Source organism: Prenolepis imparis, unplaced genomic scaffold (assembly GCF_030444845.1).
Source record: "Prenolepis imparis isolate NDT839.2.m4 unplaced genomic scaffold, iyPreImpa1.0 SCAF_5, whole genome shotgun sequence".
In the NCBI taxonomy this organism is placed as follows: domain Eukaryota; kingdom Metazoa; phylum Arthropoda; class Insecta; order Hymenoptera; family Formicidae; genus Prenolepis; species Prenolepis imparis.
In genome coordinates this window covers 7,202,007-7,221,529 of record NW_028141163.1, presented here as the reverse complement: position 1 = coordinate 7,221,529, position 19,523 = coordinate 7,202,007, and the positions used below count along the sequence as shown (strand labels likewise).

At 31.8% G+C, this 19,523-nt stretch overlaps 1 protein-coding gene and 1 long non-coding RNA gene across 2 annotated transcripts in view; one reads left to right on the top strand and one right to left on the bottom strand.

Moving 5' to 3' along the window:
• The window catches only part of LOC145936648 (uncharacterized), a 203,161-nt gene that overhangs the window by 155,887 nt on the left and 27,751 nt on the right, over nt 1-19,523 (bottom strand). Inside the window, exon 4 of the long non-coding RNA XR_014425421.1 lies at nt 9,067-9,112. This is a non-coding gene — a long non-coding RNA (uncharacterized LOC145936648). The remainder of the gene's footprint in view (nt 1-9,066; nt 9,113-19,523) is intronic.
• The window catches only part of LOC145936632 (uncharacterized), a 52,577-nt gene continuing 34,338 nt past the window's right edge, over nt 1,285-19,523 (top strand). The window contains exon 1 of the mRNA XM_083038990.1: nt 1,285-2,790. Coding sequence (XP_082895116.1) covers nt 1,419-2,790 — 1,372 coding nt within the window. The 5' untranslated portion in view covers nt 1,285-1,418. The remainder of the gene's footprint in view (nt 2,791-19,523) is intronic.

Below are 19,523 nucleotides of genomic sequence, written 5' to 3'. Positions count from 1 at the left end.
GCACCTATATCGGAACATTCGTATTTTTTTTGTTTTTAAATACGAATATCTAAACTTTTAATATGGAATGTATATATACATATATTAAATGTACATACATATGTTCATGGCTGAAAGTTTAAATATCCGCATTTAAAGATCACAAAAAAATATGAAGATCCAGATATAAGCGCATGGCACTTTTATCTTACATGAATTATATATAGAACGCAAATATTCAAAATTAATTTTAAATTTTTTAGATATATTGTAAAATATAGATAATAATTTTAAGATAAATTGTAAAATATAAATTCCTTCCCTTTCTGAAATACAAGTTTACAAAACTTCTTTAGTAATAAAATCGTAAAAATCTTGTCTTGAACGAAATCTGCTATTACGTCAGAAGCAAATAATGTTTACCATTTCTAAAGAAACTCAACAATTGTAGTCAAAATTGAGGTCGAAGTTATTTTCAACTTAGTGCAATACTTCGGATGTGCATTGATTTTCTTACTGCGGGCGCGTTTTTTACAAGTCAAGTTTTTACAAATTGTAATTTATTTGTTCTGTTATGTTCGCGGAATTCGTAGAATATGTATTATATAATTTTGTAGTATCTTTCTCTTTTTTAGTCAAAGCTTTTGTGATGTTAATTTTTCATCTAACAGATAAAAAATTTTCTAATTCTCCAACAATTATATATATGTAATTACTTTCGCATTTTTCCTGCCATTGTCAGTTATTCCTCGAAAAAAAGGTAGAGACACGTTTTTCGCGTTCATCCACCATTTCTAGAATTAATGCATATGAGCGGAGAAATTCGACCGCGTAACATCGTGAAACGTACGTGCGAGAAAAATTAGGACAAAATATCGACAGTCGAGACGCGTCGTGCGACTCACGTTCGGCTTCACGCGTGCGGAGCATCGCGAAATAACAATGGATTTTACACGATAAACGACAGTCCTCGTTGGAAATCCACCGATGCTGTTAGTGTAACTTAATACCTAGTTCAATTTTCGGTTACAAGTACTCTTGCATCCAAAATTCAACTACAAAAGTAAAAATTGGAATAACAAGATAAATGTCGACCCGTTGAATTGAAAAAATAAAATATTTCTCAATTTTAATTGTGTAAGTGGTTCAAGTGCATTGTTATTTCATACTGTAGGAGATCTATTATATAAATTGAATTTAATTTGGAAACAGATGAGAAAGAGGATAAACATACTACAACTCTATTTTTTTATAAAAGAGAATAAATTTATATACGATAAATATCGCATTGTTCACGATCCCTTCGACATTCTGATAAGTAAAGCAACGGCGCGTGAATGTAATATGACTTGGTCGCAAACCTCGCTTTCCTAATACAAAGATCCGATTCTGCTGAGGCACCCGCCTCGATTATACAAGTGTAAGAAACGAACCGCGAAATGGATGAACGAGCTGACTCGGCGAGCCTGCCGTGCGAGGAAGCTGCTTATCGCAAACGTCGCCGTTCTTATAGCGCGGCTATGAGCGAGGAGAATTCGCTCGACGAAGATGACGACGACGACGATGACGACGACGACGACGACGACGACGACGAACCGGAGGAAGAGGAATCCTACCCTCATCATGACGGTGCAACGCGAACGCGCTACTGCCGGCGACGCGAGTGCAGCGCGCGTAAAATATCCAATCCGGAATCCGAGAGCGGCTGGTCGATCGAGAGTCTGGTCTCGAAGCGGACGAGGGAGTCTTCCGGCGACATCGCGAAATCATGGAGCGAGATCGAGATCCCAGAGTTGCTGCTGGCGCACCCGGAGATTCTATCGCGCATGATGCGATGTCGTTGCTTCGTGCCGCAATTCTCCGGATGCCGTTGCGCACAGTGCCTGTATCAACGCCGGAAGATTTCGTCCGCATCCTCCTGCTTCGCCAAAGAGTCCGCTCTCCTCCCTCAGGGAGGAGCCGGCGCGAGACGGAAGGACTCCGGCAACTCTGTGTCGACCTGCCAGAGCTTCCTGCCACCGTCCTCCGGCAGGAACTCGGCCGGCAGCCTTTATCACTGCTGCAACGACACCGGGGACAACGGGATGACGACGACGATTCAGCGACGGCACTCGATCGCCGCCGGTCCGATCCCGTATCGTCGATACCTGGATCAAACGCACTCGCTACGCACCTGCAAGATCGACCGTCCAGATAAACGCGAACTCTCCGAGCAATCGCTCGTCGGAGATACAATCAGAAATTGCGAAAGCGTCACCGGTGCCACGAGTATTGCGGAACCAATCGCGAGCAAAACTCGCCCGCAAGCGTCGTCTCTAAAGACGACAACAGCCCGCGCGAAATCATCCGCCACGTTTCACCGCGACAATTCCGCACCCGCCGATATTAAAGCGCTTAACGAATCCCGATCCGCTGGCAAATCCTTCGCGCGTTTCACCACCAGCGGAAAAAATGCTGAAGCGAATGCTGATGCTGCATTTACTGGCCGTAAAAGCAGTGCCACTCCAATTACACCTAAGATGATGAGAAGGCGATTCTCCGAACAACTAATCCTCGAGGGAGGCCTCGGGAGCGTCGGCGAATCTGAAAATTTAGTCGATCAACCTGAGAACGCGGACGACTCCTTGACCGCGATAAACGCTCGAAAGAAAATCACGCTTAAGAAGCATTATTATCCAGAAGGTGGCTGGGGATGCGTCATTGTCGTAGTAACGATTCTGGTGCATATAGTCTCTCATGGCCTGCAATTGGCGTCCAGCTTGCTGATAAGTCCGACGATGACACAATTCCAGCAGACAATTCAAAACGCAGGTATGACGTACAAAATTTCATTAATCTGTCTGAAGATTAACTTTAGCTAAACATAATAATATTTCGAACTTTGTATAAAATTAAGTTCTACAAAATGTGCGGTATCTCTTTGTATGATGGCGTTTTATAAGGCTAAACTTTTACTCGTAAAAAGATTGAATTTATGAAGAGAGCTTGCGACATATATAATGTATACATATATTCGTATATATGCATCTATCGTATAATAGAATACACACATATACAGAAGATATATTGTTATAAATAATATACATAATATATACATATATATGTATATTGTTTATAACAATAAGCAAGTGTGTAAAGAAATTGCAATTTGTAAAAATTATATTTTTATGTTGCAATTATGCATACATTTATTTTAATTTAAATGTACGTACGTTGTTTTTCTCTAACCACTCATGTTGACATTAAACGCATTAAGGAAACTATCATCAGAATCAGGCCGTGTTATACTTAGCGTCAAATGTGTTGCGAGAATGTATGTAGATCATAAATTATGCATAAGGATTAATTCCTGTCGCGTGCCTCAATCGCAAAAAAATTATTAAAGACTATACTTGAGACTTGGGGCTTTAACGACGCATCCTAAAAAACTTTCTCTCACATCCGTATATCATAAATAATATGACAAGACACGAGTGTCTTGAATGCATTTTTCATTCCACGTCATAATTAGTAAATCTAGTCGAGACAACGTGCGTTCATGAGAAGACCGAAGAACTGACCTCTTCCACGCAGAAACTAATCAATCACAGTCGAATGAGTAATCGAGATGCGCGATGAGAGCATAATACGTCACATTACGATACTCGTTAATATGTAAATATGCGAAATCCGTTACCCATGTCGATTAATATCCGGTCAAAAGATACATTGCTCGTATTGTGACAGAACTCCACGAAACTTTCAGCGATCTTTAGAGAGGATGCCTCGGGCCAAGACATGCGCCGTGTAACTGATTCGATACACCTGCAGCAACTGTCGTCTACTGCGGTATTCGCCTGCTATAAATCGCAGCGACATACAGATTTCCCTTTATCTTATATACGATTTGTTATATGGAGCATGCGTTCGCACACATGTACGTAAACATGACACAGATGTATTAGTTATGTCGCCAAGAGATTAGCAATCATACATATTCGAACGCTTAATTAATTAATTCAAATATTGAAAACAATATTATTCATAATGACATACTGATGTAATATACAAATATCTCTTTCGTCTATTATTTTCTGATAAAAGATTTTTGGATCAATTTGTATGAAGTTCATTTTTTTTTAGCGAAAATGTCAAGATATCAATCATTTTTAAATTAAAAATAATTGTTGAAAAAGAAAGTCTTTTTTGTGAACTTTTTAAAAAATTAAATAAATTATAAAATTACATTCTGCAAATAATTTTAAATAAAATTTACTTTGACAGAATTCTAATTTAAAGATCAATTACAAAGACATATGTGATTATTTATAAAAATATATTAAAAATTTAAAAATTAAAATAAAGAATTTTCCTCAACATTTTCGTTAAAGAAAATCAATTTTTATTTGATCGAAAGTCATATTATCATTAAAAAATAATTCATGAGAAATAAAACGTTCTAAAAATCTAAAATCTAAAACCATGCATACGAAAAATCTGATATCATATTTTTATCAATAAAAAGTTATATCTATAGTCGAGAACAATTGTTATGTATATAACATATGGCGTTATAATAAATATATATAATCAGTAATTTATTTCAATGAAAATATTTTAAATTTTCCTATTGCGCTTATAAATTTCTCTGTTTGCAACTTATATCTTTATATGAATTTCAGTGCTTTATTTATAAAAAAATCATTACTGCTTCAGGTAATTCATATATCAATTTACTAAAAAATATTCACTCTTTTAAACGAAAAAGAAATGTACAATGCAATGCATAAAATTATTTCTTTAATTTAGAAATATATTAACATATTCTATAAAAAACTCCTTGTAAATTTCTAATGCATAAATGCACTGTTGCACATTTACAATTTCATTAATGTGCTTAAAATTGATCATGACAAATACACGACTCATAATTAATCGCGAATAATTTGTCGAAAGAAGCATTGAATCAGATGGAAATTTGAATATTATAATGAAAAGCGGAGCAAACCGAGAATTTGCACGGAGCATTTAATCGAATAGTAAATTATTCGAAAACACTTCATCAAAATATTTATCAAATCAAAAATAAAAAATTCATCGAAAAGAAAATTATTTTAACAAAAGAATTTTTATTAGAAAGAATATTTGACTTTGAGAACAAAAAATTCTTTGTTTTATTTATTTTCTTTCAATAAAGTTTTCGTTTGAATACTTGTTTAATCGAATTTTATTTAAATTGATTTGCCTTTGACCAATTTTTATTTATACCAATAAATTATTATTTACGATCATCTTTTCATAAAACAAAACATAAATTCTCATTAGGTAACTTGTCATTTCGTTGAATTTCGCGTTTGAAAAAATTGTGTACGTGAGGCAAATAATTTTGCAAGCATCAGAGACAATTATTTTCCTACAAGAGAGATTTACTACGAAAACTAGCAACTTTGGTCGCATATATAAAAACCTCTTAAGAATTCTGAGGAAATTATTGGATATATACGTTGTGTTTGGTACATGCTCAATCGATTGTAACAAATCTAGCGGTATGAAATAAATGGTAGCGAATTAATTCTGGCTTCCCGGATTAATTCTAGCAATTCCAAACTTTTAATCTGCCTTCATGCAAGTACGATCATGTTTACGCTCCAATAATATTTGCAGATATATAATTCTGACCCATTCACAAGTAGATATATAGTAAATATACAGATGCACATTTAATTCGAACAGTTTGAGTTTTAGTATTTAACAATTTTATTATATTAATATATTTTTCATAAATAGCATAAATGCGATAATTTTAGCAAAATATTGAAAATTATTGCGCATAATCGCTTTATTAAAATCAGATTTTATATATACCTATATTATCTCTTATCTATAAAATCTTGATATTATATCAATCATTTTTTAATAAAGTAGCTAAGTCTGTCTGTGATCATATAGATCAGATTTTATTTTACCAACTTATACTAACTTACCGACAACTTGATGTTTACGTATGCTTATCAAGAGTTGATCTACTTTTAGCAAAAAAATTTACTTTGCACAAGTATTTGCAAAAAAAAAACAAATTGTGAATTAACATTCTCTCTTTTTCTTTCATCTGTCTAAACTCGCTTTATATAAAAATTTTATTTGTAATATGCACACATGAAGTTAAACCATACTTTATTCGATAGAATACACATCTCCCTAATTGGATAAGTTATACTCTCGATGATAATGTATGTGATATTATACAAAATAAATATTAAAATTTTAATATCAATAAAATCAAATAACTTTATATATGAAATGTTAGTAAATATTTATATCAGTAGCATTGTGTTTATTTGTCTTCGTAAAAATACTTATAAAATTATTAAATTAATAATTAATATAATATCTATAGCCAAACCAATATCAATAACAATTAAAGAAAATCTGATGCTATTGTTTTGAAAATCGTTAAAAAATATAGACAGTAAATATATCAAGTTTTTCACTTTTCGCTTTTACAATAATCGTTAATTAATAAATTTTACTGTTATTCGTTAAACATCAAAAAAGAACTCAATATAAGAAATATGTACCAAATATTTTATATTTATAATTAACTCATGATCAACTACTACTTTGAAAAAGAATATTTTTATTTTATTCAAGCTTGAATTATTTGTGGAATTTCACAACATTATATTAAAGAATTTTAACATTGTGCACTGTAATCCAAATAAGCAATAGATACAAGTGGTTTCATTATGATCTCCATTCTGCTTTTAAATCTGTCTGGGGAGTAAAGATAATTTCACATAAGAACGAAAGTCTCTCGTATAAGCACGAAACATACTTGTTTTTCATGTTCTACGCGGTAATGTTACACAGATTCTCAAATGGTTATAGTCCCTAGAGTGCTGACAGTAATATACTTTGTTTTTTTTTTTCAAACTAATATAGATAACTAATAAAGATTAAGATGATTTACTATTAAATTTAATCATCTAGATCTCCATCATAACAAACAGTCGCGTACACAAAAATTAATGCTTAAATGAGCAAATTTTCTTCATTATCTATACGATCTAAAATTAAAATATATAAGTATATAGTATAGATTCTTTCCTATACAGTATAAAAATATAGTATGAGTATATAAAATCATATAATATATAAATAGTATAGAGAAATATATTATATAGAGAATGCTATATCAAAAGCATTAATCTTATAACAATTAAGATAAAAAATGTTGGTCAAATATTTCAAAAATATAATTAAATAAAAATTAAGTGCATCTAAATATAAAATATTATATACATATGTGTACAAGATATATGTTTAACAATTTTTTTAAAACTTAATCATCTCAATATACATATAAACAAAAAAAATTTTCAGAGAAAAATAAATAAAAAAGATATATATATTACTTATTGTTGGTGACATATCTGTCAAGGCTTTAAATTTATCACGGTTAACGATGCCTGACTCGAATACTTTTCGACGCACGACGAAAAGGAATCGCGAGGATAGGTGAGAAGCTTGTTGCGAGCGTGATTAATGATCTAAGAGACGCAGACGTCGAACAAATCGATATGCATACGTCGCTTCACTCTGCCGAATCGCGCGAATAAGCAGTGATAAATGTGTCTCGGCCGTCGTGAATGCAAAGTACTTCAGATTAGCAGATAACCATAGTTTGCTGTATGCAATCACACCTACGTTTGCCTTTTAAAATCGACTGTCTGACGGAAGGAAATAGATATGGTAAAATCCAAAGTAAAGATAGAATATTTGTAACAATATAATATGGCCAATGTGTAAAGTGTGAAAATTTACATTTCCAAATGTATACTTTGCAGATCAAACAAGGATATTATCGTGTTATGTTATAGAAATCTTCACGAAATAAAAATCTACGTAAAATTTGGCACCTTATTTTTATTAAATATACGATTGTTAAAAATAAAGTGTTAAGTTTACATGGATAAAGTAAAAATTCTTTCCGAAAATACGATTATATATCAAAGTCAAGAAAATCAAAGCAAAATTTTGCTTACGTTATATTGAATGATAAAAAATCAGTTAAAAACTTTTATATATTAATTATTTTTATATATATTATATATATACATATATATAAAAAATATTACTTTTATATTTTTTTTAAACAAATATCAATTTTAATTAACTTCATAACTCTGATTGGAAAAGATTATTTTTAGAAATAATTTATTATATACTACTTCTCTTCTCATTTATTTAATTATTGCATAATTAATCGGTGTTCATGCTTATCATTATACACGCAAGATGCGTCTAAATATATACGAAATGGCAAATATAAATCGTAGTCACTTGACACGTATTAGAAGTGATAAATTCATCATAACTAAGTTATTGAATTGCTAATTTTATCGATACATATTCCAGCGGGAGACATTTGCATAATTATGCGACACATAATTATCTGAGCCTTACTATGCCGACCAAGAAAATAGGAGACCTCGAGTAACGTAACCAAAAATGTTCATAGATGGTGCACGTTAATAAAAACCGTAAAACCAGATAGGCTTGTATCAAGATAATATAAAGTCCACAAAAGCATGCAACCAGCGACTGGAAAGTCGTAAATGTAACAAATGTAAAATAGTAAATGTGTAAGAAGACGCGAACAATATGCTTGCAAAAAGCAGCGAGTACGAAGGAACAAAGAGTCGGCTAAAATTAAAATGCATTCTCTAGTAGTCACGGATGACTATGAGCAGACACTCGACGGATATGCAAAAGAACCGTATCAGTTATCGTGCCTACACATTTAACATACATCACTCTTGTTTCATACTTGAGTAAAATTAAGAAGCAACATGAAATAGATTGAAAAATAAATATAATCCTTAAATATATCCGAATGCGATTCAAAATATGTATTTCCCTTTCTCAAAGGCATGTTAAGTCGATTCTCGCAAGTATTGTTGCATCTCTTCCGCGAGGCTGAAGCAATGATAAACATCACTGAAACAATGCAACAATACTTGCGAGAATGGATTTAACATGCCTTTTTTAAAAAGAGATGTTATAATACTTTTAACACTCGATCGAAATAAACAATTTCTCACTCACCGATACGTGCAATAGCGAAGTTGTAGTACACAGCACACACATTGATCTGAAAACAAAATATTCAAATTATGTATATCATGTGTGTGTGAGAGAGGAGGGTAAACATATTATTATAATTTTTATAACATATTATTTTAAAAATTAATTAGCAAATTAATGCTTTAATCAGCTGATTTCTGTCAAAAAATATTAATCAAGAATAAGATATTATAAATTATAACACATTATTTACAACATATTACTATTTTAATTTTTTATTATATTATTATTTTAAAATTTAATTAGCAAATTAACGTTTTAATTAACTAATTTCTATGAAAAAAAAATTTTTTTTTTAACCGAGTTTAAACAAACTATATTATTATTTTTTTTAATATCATTCTTTTTAACATAAAATCGAAGAATGGCGCGCGCTTGTGTTGTTCTAGTATATCTCTAAAGGGATAATGTTTCGAATGCAATAACATAGAACGCAATATATTAATTACATAAATATAAATAGTAAAATATGAATAATGTGTGTTCAAACAAGTTTCATCAAAGAGTGCAAAAACTATAATTAAACTATGAAGATTATAAACTGTAATTAAACTATGAAAATTCCAAATTATGCTCTAAGAATTTAAAAAGTAAAAAATTCAGCGAAAATAAAAATTATATCAATAAAAATACAAAATTACGGTACTATTTTAGATAGATATTAAATTGACGAACTTGCAACCATCTCTGTCTGTCACAAAAACGTACATATACACACGCATAGGATATGATACGATCGCGTAGCTTGCGTCGTCGTAAATTTGGGCATCTCGCGAAATGCAACTTCTAAGATTGCGAATGCTGTTGATTCATTTCAGCGAATACGTTTCTTTTTCTCGAATATAAAAACAGCTAGCTCTTCCCTCCTCGTTCTCGTAAAACTTTATTGAAACTAGTGACTCTCTTCTATGTACAAAAGTTTATAGTTCGCGAATATGCCGGCCATAGACGAGACGACAAATGAAATGGAATCGGCGAGGTCGGTTAATGACATCCGAAAGCATGTCCACGATGACATCGTCGCAATGCTCACTCGACCGCGCCTGCTGAATCAAGTTTTACTTTCATTCGGTGAAAGTGGTACCCTCCCGGTTGGTCCTCGCAACGAGTTTATCGTACGCATGCACTTTTTCCCTCGTTCTCTTCTTCCTCTGCCATTGCGGCATAGTGCCCGTCGTGTAATAAACATTTTTCTCTCGGTATCCTCCCGGAATAATATCGTTTTTTTCTACGACGATTGCAAGCACAACGCTGGTACCATATCAATTCTTACAAGTTTTTTTTACAAATACTTTTTATAAATAATACATTACAAATCTCACAAATGTGATAATCAATAATAGATATCGTTCATTTTTTATAATATCAAAAGCTTTATCAAATTGTATCATTTCAAAAATTTTTGATTTAATTTGTTTTTCAAAATTTTATCCTCTCACGTATGAAAAAAGCAAGAATTAAATTTTTAATTTACTATATGTGAGTTAAATAGATTAAAAATTCAAACATTAATTAGATTTAAAAATTCAAGCATTAATTCCCTAAAATTAAATTTCTATTCACGCTAAATAAAATATGAATTTTGTGATCACAAAAATAATATAATTTGATTATTTAAAAAAAAACTTATATATATTGTGCTTTTATTTTAGTAATAAATTCAAAGTAAAAAAGTTTTTAATAGAAATTCACAATCGCATCAACAACAACGTAACATATGTACAAATTATCAATCACATCGTGATTAAAATTATAGATTTTGCATTTATCAAAGTACATTTGAACGGGATGACCTCCGATGCAAGAAAAGCAAGGCGTCCGGCAAAATGTATTTTTTCTCCATCGACATAATTGGAGTCGTTGCAGCGAATCGAGGAAACGAAATACATAACAATGTAAACCGTCCAAATCGGCGATTTCGCGGTATGTACATATAGGTACACGTAGGACCTATACTACTATTCTGCGACGCGGACACTTAATCCCAGTCTCATTTGATTTTAGATGAACCCTATCCGACAAATTCCTCCGAGAGAAATTCCATTCTATCCAACTGCCTCTATATACTTGTTCTATACATACGCACATCGAAGACACCCGCAGTTCTTATACGCATTTCCGCTGATCCGGTCTGGAAAAAAACCACTGGATCGAAGCTCGCGTACGTGAGTACGAACCTCCGTTCTTCAGATTTGGCGAACACTCGAAAGCTTCGTTTTTCAAGAGCGACTATAATACTTGCCAACGAAAAGAGCTGACAATGAGCAATGATTGAGAATATACGAGTCTTAAAATATAATTATTAATTATTATTTTTATCGCCATCCATCCGGTCTTTATTTTTTTCAAAAAAAGTATATTAAAAGAAATATATAGTATATCATTGAAATATAAAAAACATTAAAAATCTTATTTTCAAAGTGCGTCTGCAGAGTTAACGAAATCCTATATTTATAATTATAATTATTTGAAAGTGATTCTCACAACGAATGCTTCTTCTCGATAATTTTATTTTCCGAGAGCGAATTTTTTTTTATAATAAAATTATGTACTTTTAATTTATGAAAACAGGCACTAAGCCTGCATTCTTGCAAAACTCGCGCACAACTTTCTTGCTGTCGATTCGTAACTCGTATCTGACAGTATTCATATTGTTTCAGTACGTCGCTTGAGGAATCGCGCGATAAGATATGAGAAAATACAACTGATATGTAGATGCTTTAGCAGTATCATGTTCTCAAGCAATCTGTCTAAGATCGTCGACAGTATAGAATTCAACAAAACAAATATTCCTACGTTTCTACGAGAGGAAAATTCCTGAAGTCTTTGAGAAATATGCAATTTATCGACTTGGTACCGGCTCTGTTAAGACATTATTTTTGCTGGTCCTATTAGCTTCTTGTAGTTATAATGATTAAAATAACTGCCAGCAAAGTAGAAATAAAATATATATTGTAAGAATGTATAAAAATTCTATAATTTTTTAATTAAATAAAAAAAATATTAATTACATATCTCACTTCTGACAAAAATGACTAATTGTAAGTAAAATTAGTAACAACTCTCTTATGTATACTACCTACGAAACTCATTGTCAGTTAATTTATTGTTTCACCCCTTCGCGCCATCAAAAATCCGAACGACCGACATAAATTTCATTAATCCAATCGCCAAATCAGTGACGATTGACTCACCGATCGTACATGCGTTTGATCGCGGGATGAGTCAGAGATGCGTGCCGATGGCACTTTAAGAACTAAGCGGAATACTTTACGAGGAACACTCACCGGCGGTGATGTACGTTTATACCGGGGGCAAATGGTCTGCCACGACAACAAAAACGAACTGACATATATGTCACCGTATACACGCGAAGGTATAATTACGCCGCGAAATTTATATACACCATTCGCAACGCATGTCTCCATAATACGGTCATGAAAGAAAGGGGCCCGCGCGCCGAAAGAAGAACGCATGACACACGAATGAAGCTTCCGAGGGTACGTTTTTTCCGCCTCTACTTTCACAAAGTCGTCCCGAGCGTCCATAAAGCTCGAAATCTAACAATAAGACCTGAAGCCTGCCGTGGAGAAGAGTGGATGCTTCCCGGATTTGTCGACCTAAACTCGTGGACTCTACGACGCCGATGACGCGTGACAGACGCATTTTTTTCGTTGTTTCTCGCACTTTTTCGCGATCGCGACGTTCTGCTCGACATCCACCAGTTACTGTCGAAGTCACGAAGGCAAAAATAGCATTCACGGAACAGGTACATACACATATGTTAAATTAAAGATTTGTACGTAGATCGGTTTCTCGAACATGAAAAATATACTGCTAAATAAAATAAATATATAAATTCGATGAGTTTGGTATTTTGCAACGCGCACGCGCGCGTTTGAATAATATGACACAATAATATATTGGTCTTAAATTCTTTTATATATAGGTAATATACTGAAAATTTAAACTATCTAAAATTAAATTTTCAGCTAATAATTTTAAATAATCTTCAATTCATGGTTATTTGTATCTTTTAAATCGAGCGTACGCCATAGGTCATTAACCCACAATCCGAAAATATCAAATCTAATCTGATCTAAAAAAACTGATTTATGCTAAAACCTACAATCTATATTGGTTTTTCGCTAATTTATTTTTTTCTTTCTCGATTTTTATAATATTAGCGATTTAATTTCAGTTGTTTTTATTTTCACCATTTTTATGGGATGCCCGTCACACGAAGATACTTTACTTAAAGCATCCGGCCTCTCGGCAGCGGAAGTCGCGAGTCAGCGTCGCTATTACGAGCACGTGTCTCTCACTCTCGCGTCTTTTACGGAATGATATGAATTTCAGAAATTTATTTTAGAATCGTACATCTTTCTTGTCATATTGTTGCTGTCTGTATATTTGTCAACTAAAAATTTTTATACACCCCAACCAATTCTTTTTTTTTTTGCGTGCTTTGAAAAGTTTACAAAAATCTATGATAGATTCAATAAATATTTCGCGCGGCAAGAAATAATCGAAAATTAAGAGAAACATAATAAAATATATTATTTTTATTTTTTTATTAGTAAAATATATTATATATGTACTACTACTATATTTACGAAAAATTAGAAAGAAAAAGGAGAAAGAGAGACTGACTTGAAGTACTACTTCGTTTTCTATCTTCAGTTAAGAATAATTTGTATATGCAATAGAAAATATCTGTGTTTGACAGAAATTCATATATTATGGTCAACGCAAAAGAATTTTTATTAAGATACCGATTTTTATAAGATACCAATGATAATATTGCCTACACATATACCTTCTTCTGAGAAATACCTAAAAAGTACAGATGCAAGGACAGTGAAATTTGCAAGACGATGCAACGATATTAGCAATGGCGATGTGTCTTCGCCAAGTAATGGTGGTGATGGTGGTGATGGTGGGTAGTGGTGGTGATGTTGGTGGTTGTGGTGGTGGTGATGGGTGGTGGTGGTGCTCGAGAGACGACGAAGGAAACTACGAAGCGAATGAGGGTACAGAGGGGATACAGGGAAAGAGCCTGTCTCTCGTCGGAGCGTGGCATCAGTCGACGATAGCGCGCGAAACCCTACGCTCCTCAAATCCGCCGGTCTTACTTCAGCAGCAATCACCTTACATCGCTTAGTCCGTTACTTCATCTCAATCGCAGGACTATTTATAATTCGAGTCGCACAACGTTAATTTTCTCGAAATATTTTCTACGATTTTCAAATCGATTTAATAAAAACGTGTTCTATACGTTTAATTCTTTTCGCGTATATGTACTTCATTTTTTTTCCTTGTGTTTGTAATCGCATTGAATCCGTCCGATCGAGAAACTCGCTCACAGCTCGCTCTCACCGTGGATTTACGCGATCACATAAAACCGTAAATCGGTCACGAGAAATAAATCCATTAACTGACTTCGGTAATCATTTTATGGCGCATTCGTTACTCTCTCGTTCGAAATTGAACCCAACCAAGCGTTATTCGACACATGCAATAGTCTGTCATCTGAGAGAGCTACATATTGTCTCGAATACAATTACTTCCAAAAATCTTACAATCACATGAAATTTTATACGATTTTCGGTTAAGAAACAATAAGACTCACAATCGACGCAAAACTTATGTTTTAATGATGCTGGTATTAATTTTGTTTCGTTTAATTATTATAATTCTTTGAACATTATTATGTGATTAAAAAAAATTACGGAAAACATGAATTATTATATGAGATATTAATTCAGCGTTTGTCCCTTTCTAAATGTCAATAATGTCATTTGTGAATACACGTGTAAATAAAAATTGAAATTAATTATTAAAGCTCGAATCAAACTTGAAATTGATTGAAGCTCCAATAATCGAATTTTTTCGTTTCCGTATTAATATATTCTTAATAATTATTATAAATAAAATTTGTACCGTAATATTTCAACTGTATTAATAAATAGAGAATGCTCTAAATATGTTTCAAACATCATCTGCAAAAAATATACATAAATATACATAAATATAAATCATAGAATTATTTTTTCAATCTGAATGAATATTCACTAACTCTGTTTATTCAAGTACTATGACAAATAGAAAAAAAAAGAACGTTGTTTTTGTTGAAAAGTTTAGTACGATAATTCGTTCTTCGTTCGATAAACGATGAAAGCTTTTAAAGAACGGCGGGGAAAACGTGCGCAGAGGCTGTCAAGCAGTGCATTTATAGACGTAATAAATCGCGATGCTGCACAATGAGAGAAGCCCGCGTGCTGAGAATTTATTAAAATCGAGCATTTAGAGAACCCGATCTCGTCCACGTACATTAACAAGAACGAAGCAGCCAATGGATCGATCTCGCGATACAAAGACTATACATGCGATAATTTATAACAGCTGATTCGGCAGATTCGCTAAATTAATTCATTGCAACAACCTATAGGAAAAAGTATTTCAGTCATATTTTACTTGACACTCGGACGTATCGCGAACAAAACTATATAATTAATCTTGTCTCCCAAACTTCCGAAATCGACAGTGGCATTATCCACGGCAAAGCACGTTTCATTACTCTTCATTTCGATAACGCGATCAAATCTGAATTAATACGCACACAAAAAAAATATCGAAAAGATTCTATTACTAAATATAGCTCAAAATATTGATTTTTTAGAAGTGATTAAAAATGTTTCAATCATCCTCTGTCATTCGAGTTTTATATCAAAGTAAGGAATTAGTATCGTGGAGATCTAAGCATCCATTCGTTAGCAGAAATTTACTGATAACTGATACTGATAGCTAAATGACATGATTAATAGATGATAAATCATAAGACTTCTAATATAATGAATAAAAAATATGACAATATTTGAGAAATATATTGTATCTTTTTAATTTAATTAATAATAAATTAAGAGTGAAAAACTCTATTTCTATCATTAAGCTTTCTTCATCTAATCGTTTTCTAGCATCTAGATATAAAGCAAAAATAATTGCTAAGACGTTAAACTAATAGAAAGGAACAACGCCAAAAAAATACCATTTTCCCGACTTTCCAAAATACCGCGACGCGATATCGAACATATAATCGGCGCGCTCCGTACATCATCGGATCGGCAAACGTTGGCGTGCAGCTGTCGCGAGGAAGAAACGCATGAGAGAAACATACGCTGCTGTCTGGACGACAAGCAGCAGCATGCTTTTGACAGAACGCGCGCGGCCGTACGCAACATCGATGCGTACGACGGAAACGCATACGAACGTCGTATACACGAGCGACAACCTAGATACGGGCACCTAGCTACCAAGGGAGTCATTCTCCCTTTCGTGATGTCGATATCCCGTGCGCGATCCTGGCCGCTGCTGAATACGGCAGGTAGAGGCAGCTATGCCACCGCTTCCGTCGACGACTCGTTCCTGAAGGAGAAGAATTATCTGACGGAAATCAGCGACAACGGGGATAGAAACAACATCGCGGCTGTTCCGCTCGATGGCAGCCACCGGGTGCAAGCGAGACGACTACTTTGCCGGCACTATTATCCTGAAGGAGGATGGGGTTGGGTAGTCACCTTCGTTGGCACTCTCGTGCACCTTCTAGCATCGGGTCTACAATTCTCGATTCCGGCCACCGTCGCGTTACCCGCTAAAGTCAAGTTCTATCATCATCCGTGGCATACAGCCGGTGAGTTTGAGATTTTCGAATGATTGCGTGAGGACAATTTTTAAGACAACGTGACTCTTGCACGTAAAAGGAAATAATCGAAGCCGTACATCTATCTAATTATATCATATTTATCAATAAACTAAAAATTTATTAAAATTTAGCACATGAAAATTTTCCATAATAATATACAAGCTAGTTGTGACAGCTTGAATCATTGACATCTACGATAAAAAAATTCTTTGCCATTTTAATTTAACATGAAACCACTAATTATTCATTCTACAATAATCTATCAAAATATTTTAGAAAAAATTTGTTGTTTTATATTAAAGTATTTTAAAAAGTTTCTTAAATTAAGTTAACGAGACATACGTGTACATACATATACAATATATATATATATATATATAGTTTATATAACTTATAAATAAAATGAAAAATTGTATTATTTTATCATTATAACATTTAAAATTGTCACAGAATTTAATAAAATAATATGTTTAATGTATATAAAATTTGGTGATTGAGATTCGAATAAAAATTCATTCAAATAGAAATTTATTGAGTTTATCTAATATAAAATTGCAAAAAAATTAATACAGAGAAAATCTTATGAGGTTTGTAATTGATCTTTCAAAAAAAAATCTAATTTCTTTATATCTGGATACATCCTATGGACTGGACTAATTTATCATTAAGATATTATCGAAGAGATTATTATAAAAAGATAAAAAAATTATTAGGAAGATTTTTACGACTTGCTCGATTACTTTAATATTTGACCTATTTCTCTGCATATTAAGCCAATATAAATGTCCTTCTACCCATCATTAATAATTTATCCCTTCTCGTTTGCCATCTTATATTCCTTGTTCCCTGAGCACGCATCGCGATGTGAGAAATGAGTTTCTCGCACGATAAAAGTTGCGGTGAAATCCTTAACACTTATGAAAGATATATATTAAAGTTTCCTGAACTTGCCAACTTTGCTACATCAAAACGTGATATTTTCGATCAAGCTAAAAGATGAGCGAATGATACTCCCATTTTTTTTAATGTATTCATTTAACTCGCTAAACATTAAATAGGGAAAAACGGATTTCTTAATTTGCGGATCTAATAATGTTTTTTAAATTGGATAAACAACAAACCCATAATACAAAAAAATGAGATTCTAGTAAATAAATTTTTCACAGAATATTTATAAAAATCTAATATTTTCCATCACATAACTTGTTTATAACTTTTTTATGCTATATATACAATACTTTTCATTAAAATATTCTAAAGACAAGCACTTTTTCCTGTCGTGCATATATTAACTCTAAAATTTAAAGTACGTAAAATTTAATTTTTGTAAAATTATATTTTTTTATTTATAATATAATTTTAATATAACTCTTTTTCTTTCTTTTAATGATAAAATTTTCAACAGATTTTTTCCATCATTATTAAAATGTCATTATATCATTCGCGAAATAAAAAAATATAATAGAATTATATATGCGTGTTAAATCATATATTATTTTCACTAAAATTAAAGAATTATGTATATATATCACATAATTAATTGTCAAAGTCTCTATATATAGAACATTTTAATTCAAAAATGCAATCTTACATTTATTAATTTATTAATAAATTTAATATACGTATATTTTTGTACTGCATATAAAAAATTGAGGATTTTAAAAAATAATTATCTCTATAATATAATTAATGAAACATTTATTTAATAATTAAATAAATGATAAAACTGTCCAAAAAATTGTCAATTCTTAAAAAAAAATAAATTTATTTATATTGATAAGTTATGTTAATGATATAATCACATCGACAAATACCTAAACAAAATATTTATATAATAAACTATCCATTTTATGAAAAAATATTTTACAGGATAAATAACAAACTAATTATCGAGTTATCGACGTTGAGAAGATAACATAGCTTTCTGTTTTGTGAATAAACGCTACCAACTGGAGGAGAGCGTTGCAAGAATACCGAAAATACCAGAATATTATAGTAATCTCTTGCAAAAATCAATAACAATTCAATATATATAAAAATTCAAAATATATAAAAAATCATCTTTCTAATGTATCTCTAAAATATCATTAAAGAATGTGTATTTTTGTGTATTGTCAAATTTTTATATTGCTATTTAATATGCATAATTTCTATTTTTATTTAATAATTATTTAGTAAGCAAGATAACTACAACAAAATTTTTCAAAATAAAAAATATATACATATATATGCCTGTGTATGTCTTAATTTCATTGTCATATAATTGATAAATAATTATCATTTCAAATAGGTATCTATTTAATTTTGTATCAATTTATACTAATTACAACCTAAGATACAATCATAAAAAATAACATTTGGCAAATAAAAAAATAACATTGATGGATTTTTATAAAAAACATATGATAAAATTGTTTTAGCTCATAGGTTAAGAGTTTATATAAGTACTCCATACTCCATATACAACTTATTTGCGATTGACATTATATATATGTTAGATTGCCTCAATCTCATTATTAACATAAATTACACTATGAATTTAAAGATCCTTGCATTTCCGCTTAATTAGTTTCATAAATAAAATCGCAAAAATATTTGCAGTTGTTTTGAGCCGAATCATTAGAATTGATATGTAATCATTATAGACATAAAAATTGGATATTTAGATTTTAAAATATTACAATATTATAAAAATTTAACAGTTTTTACTGTAATA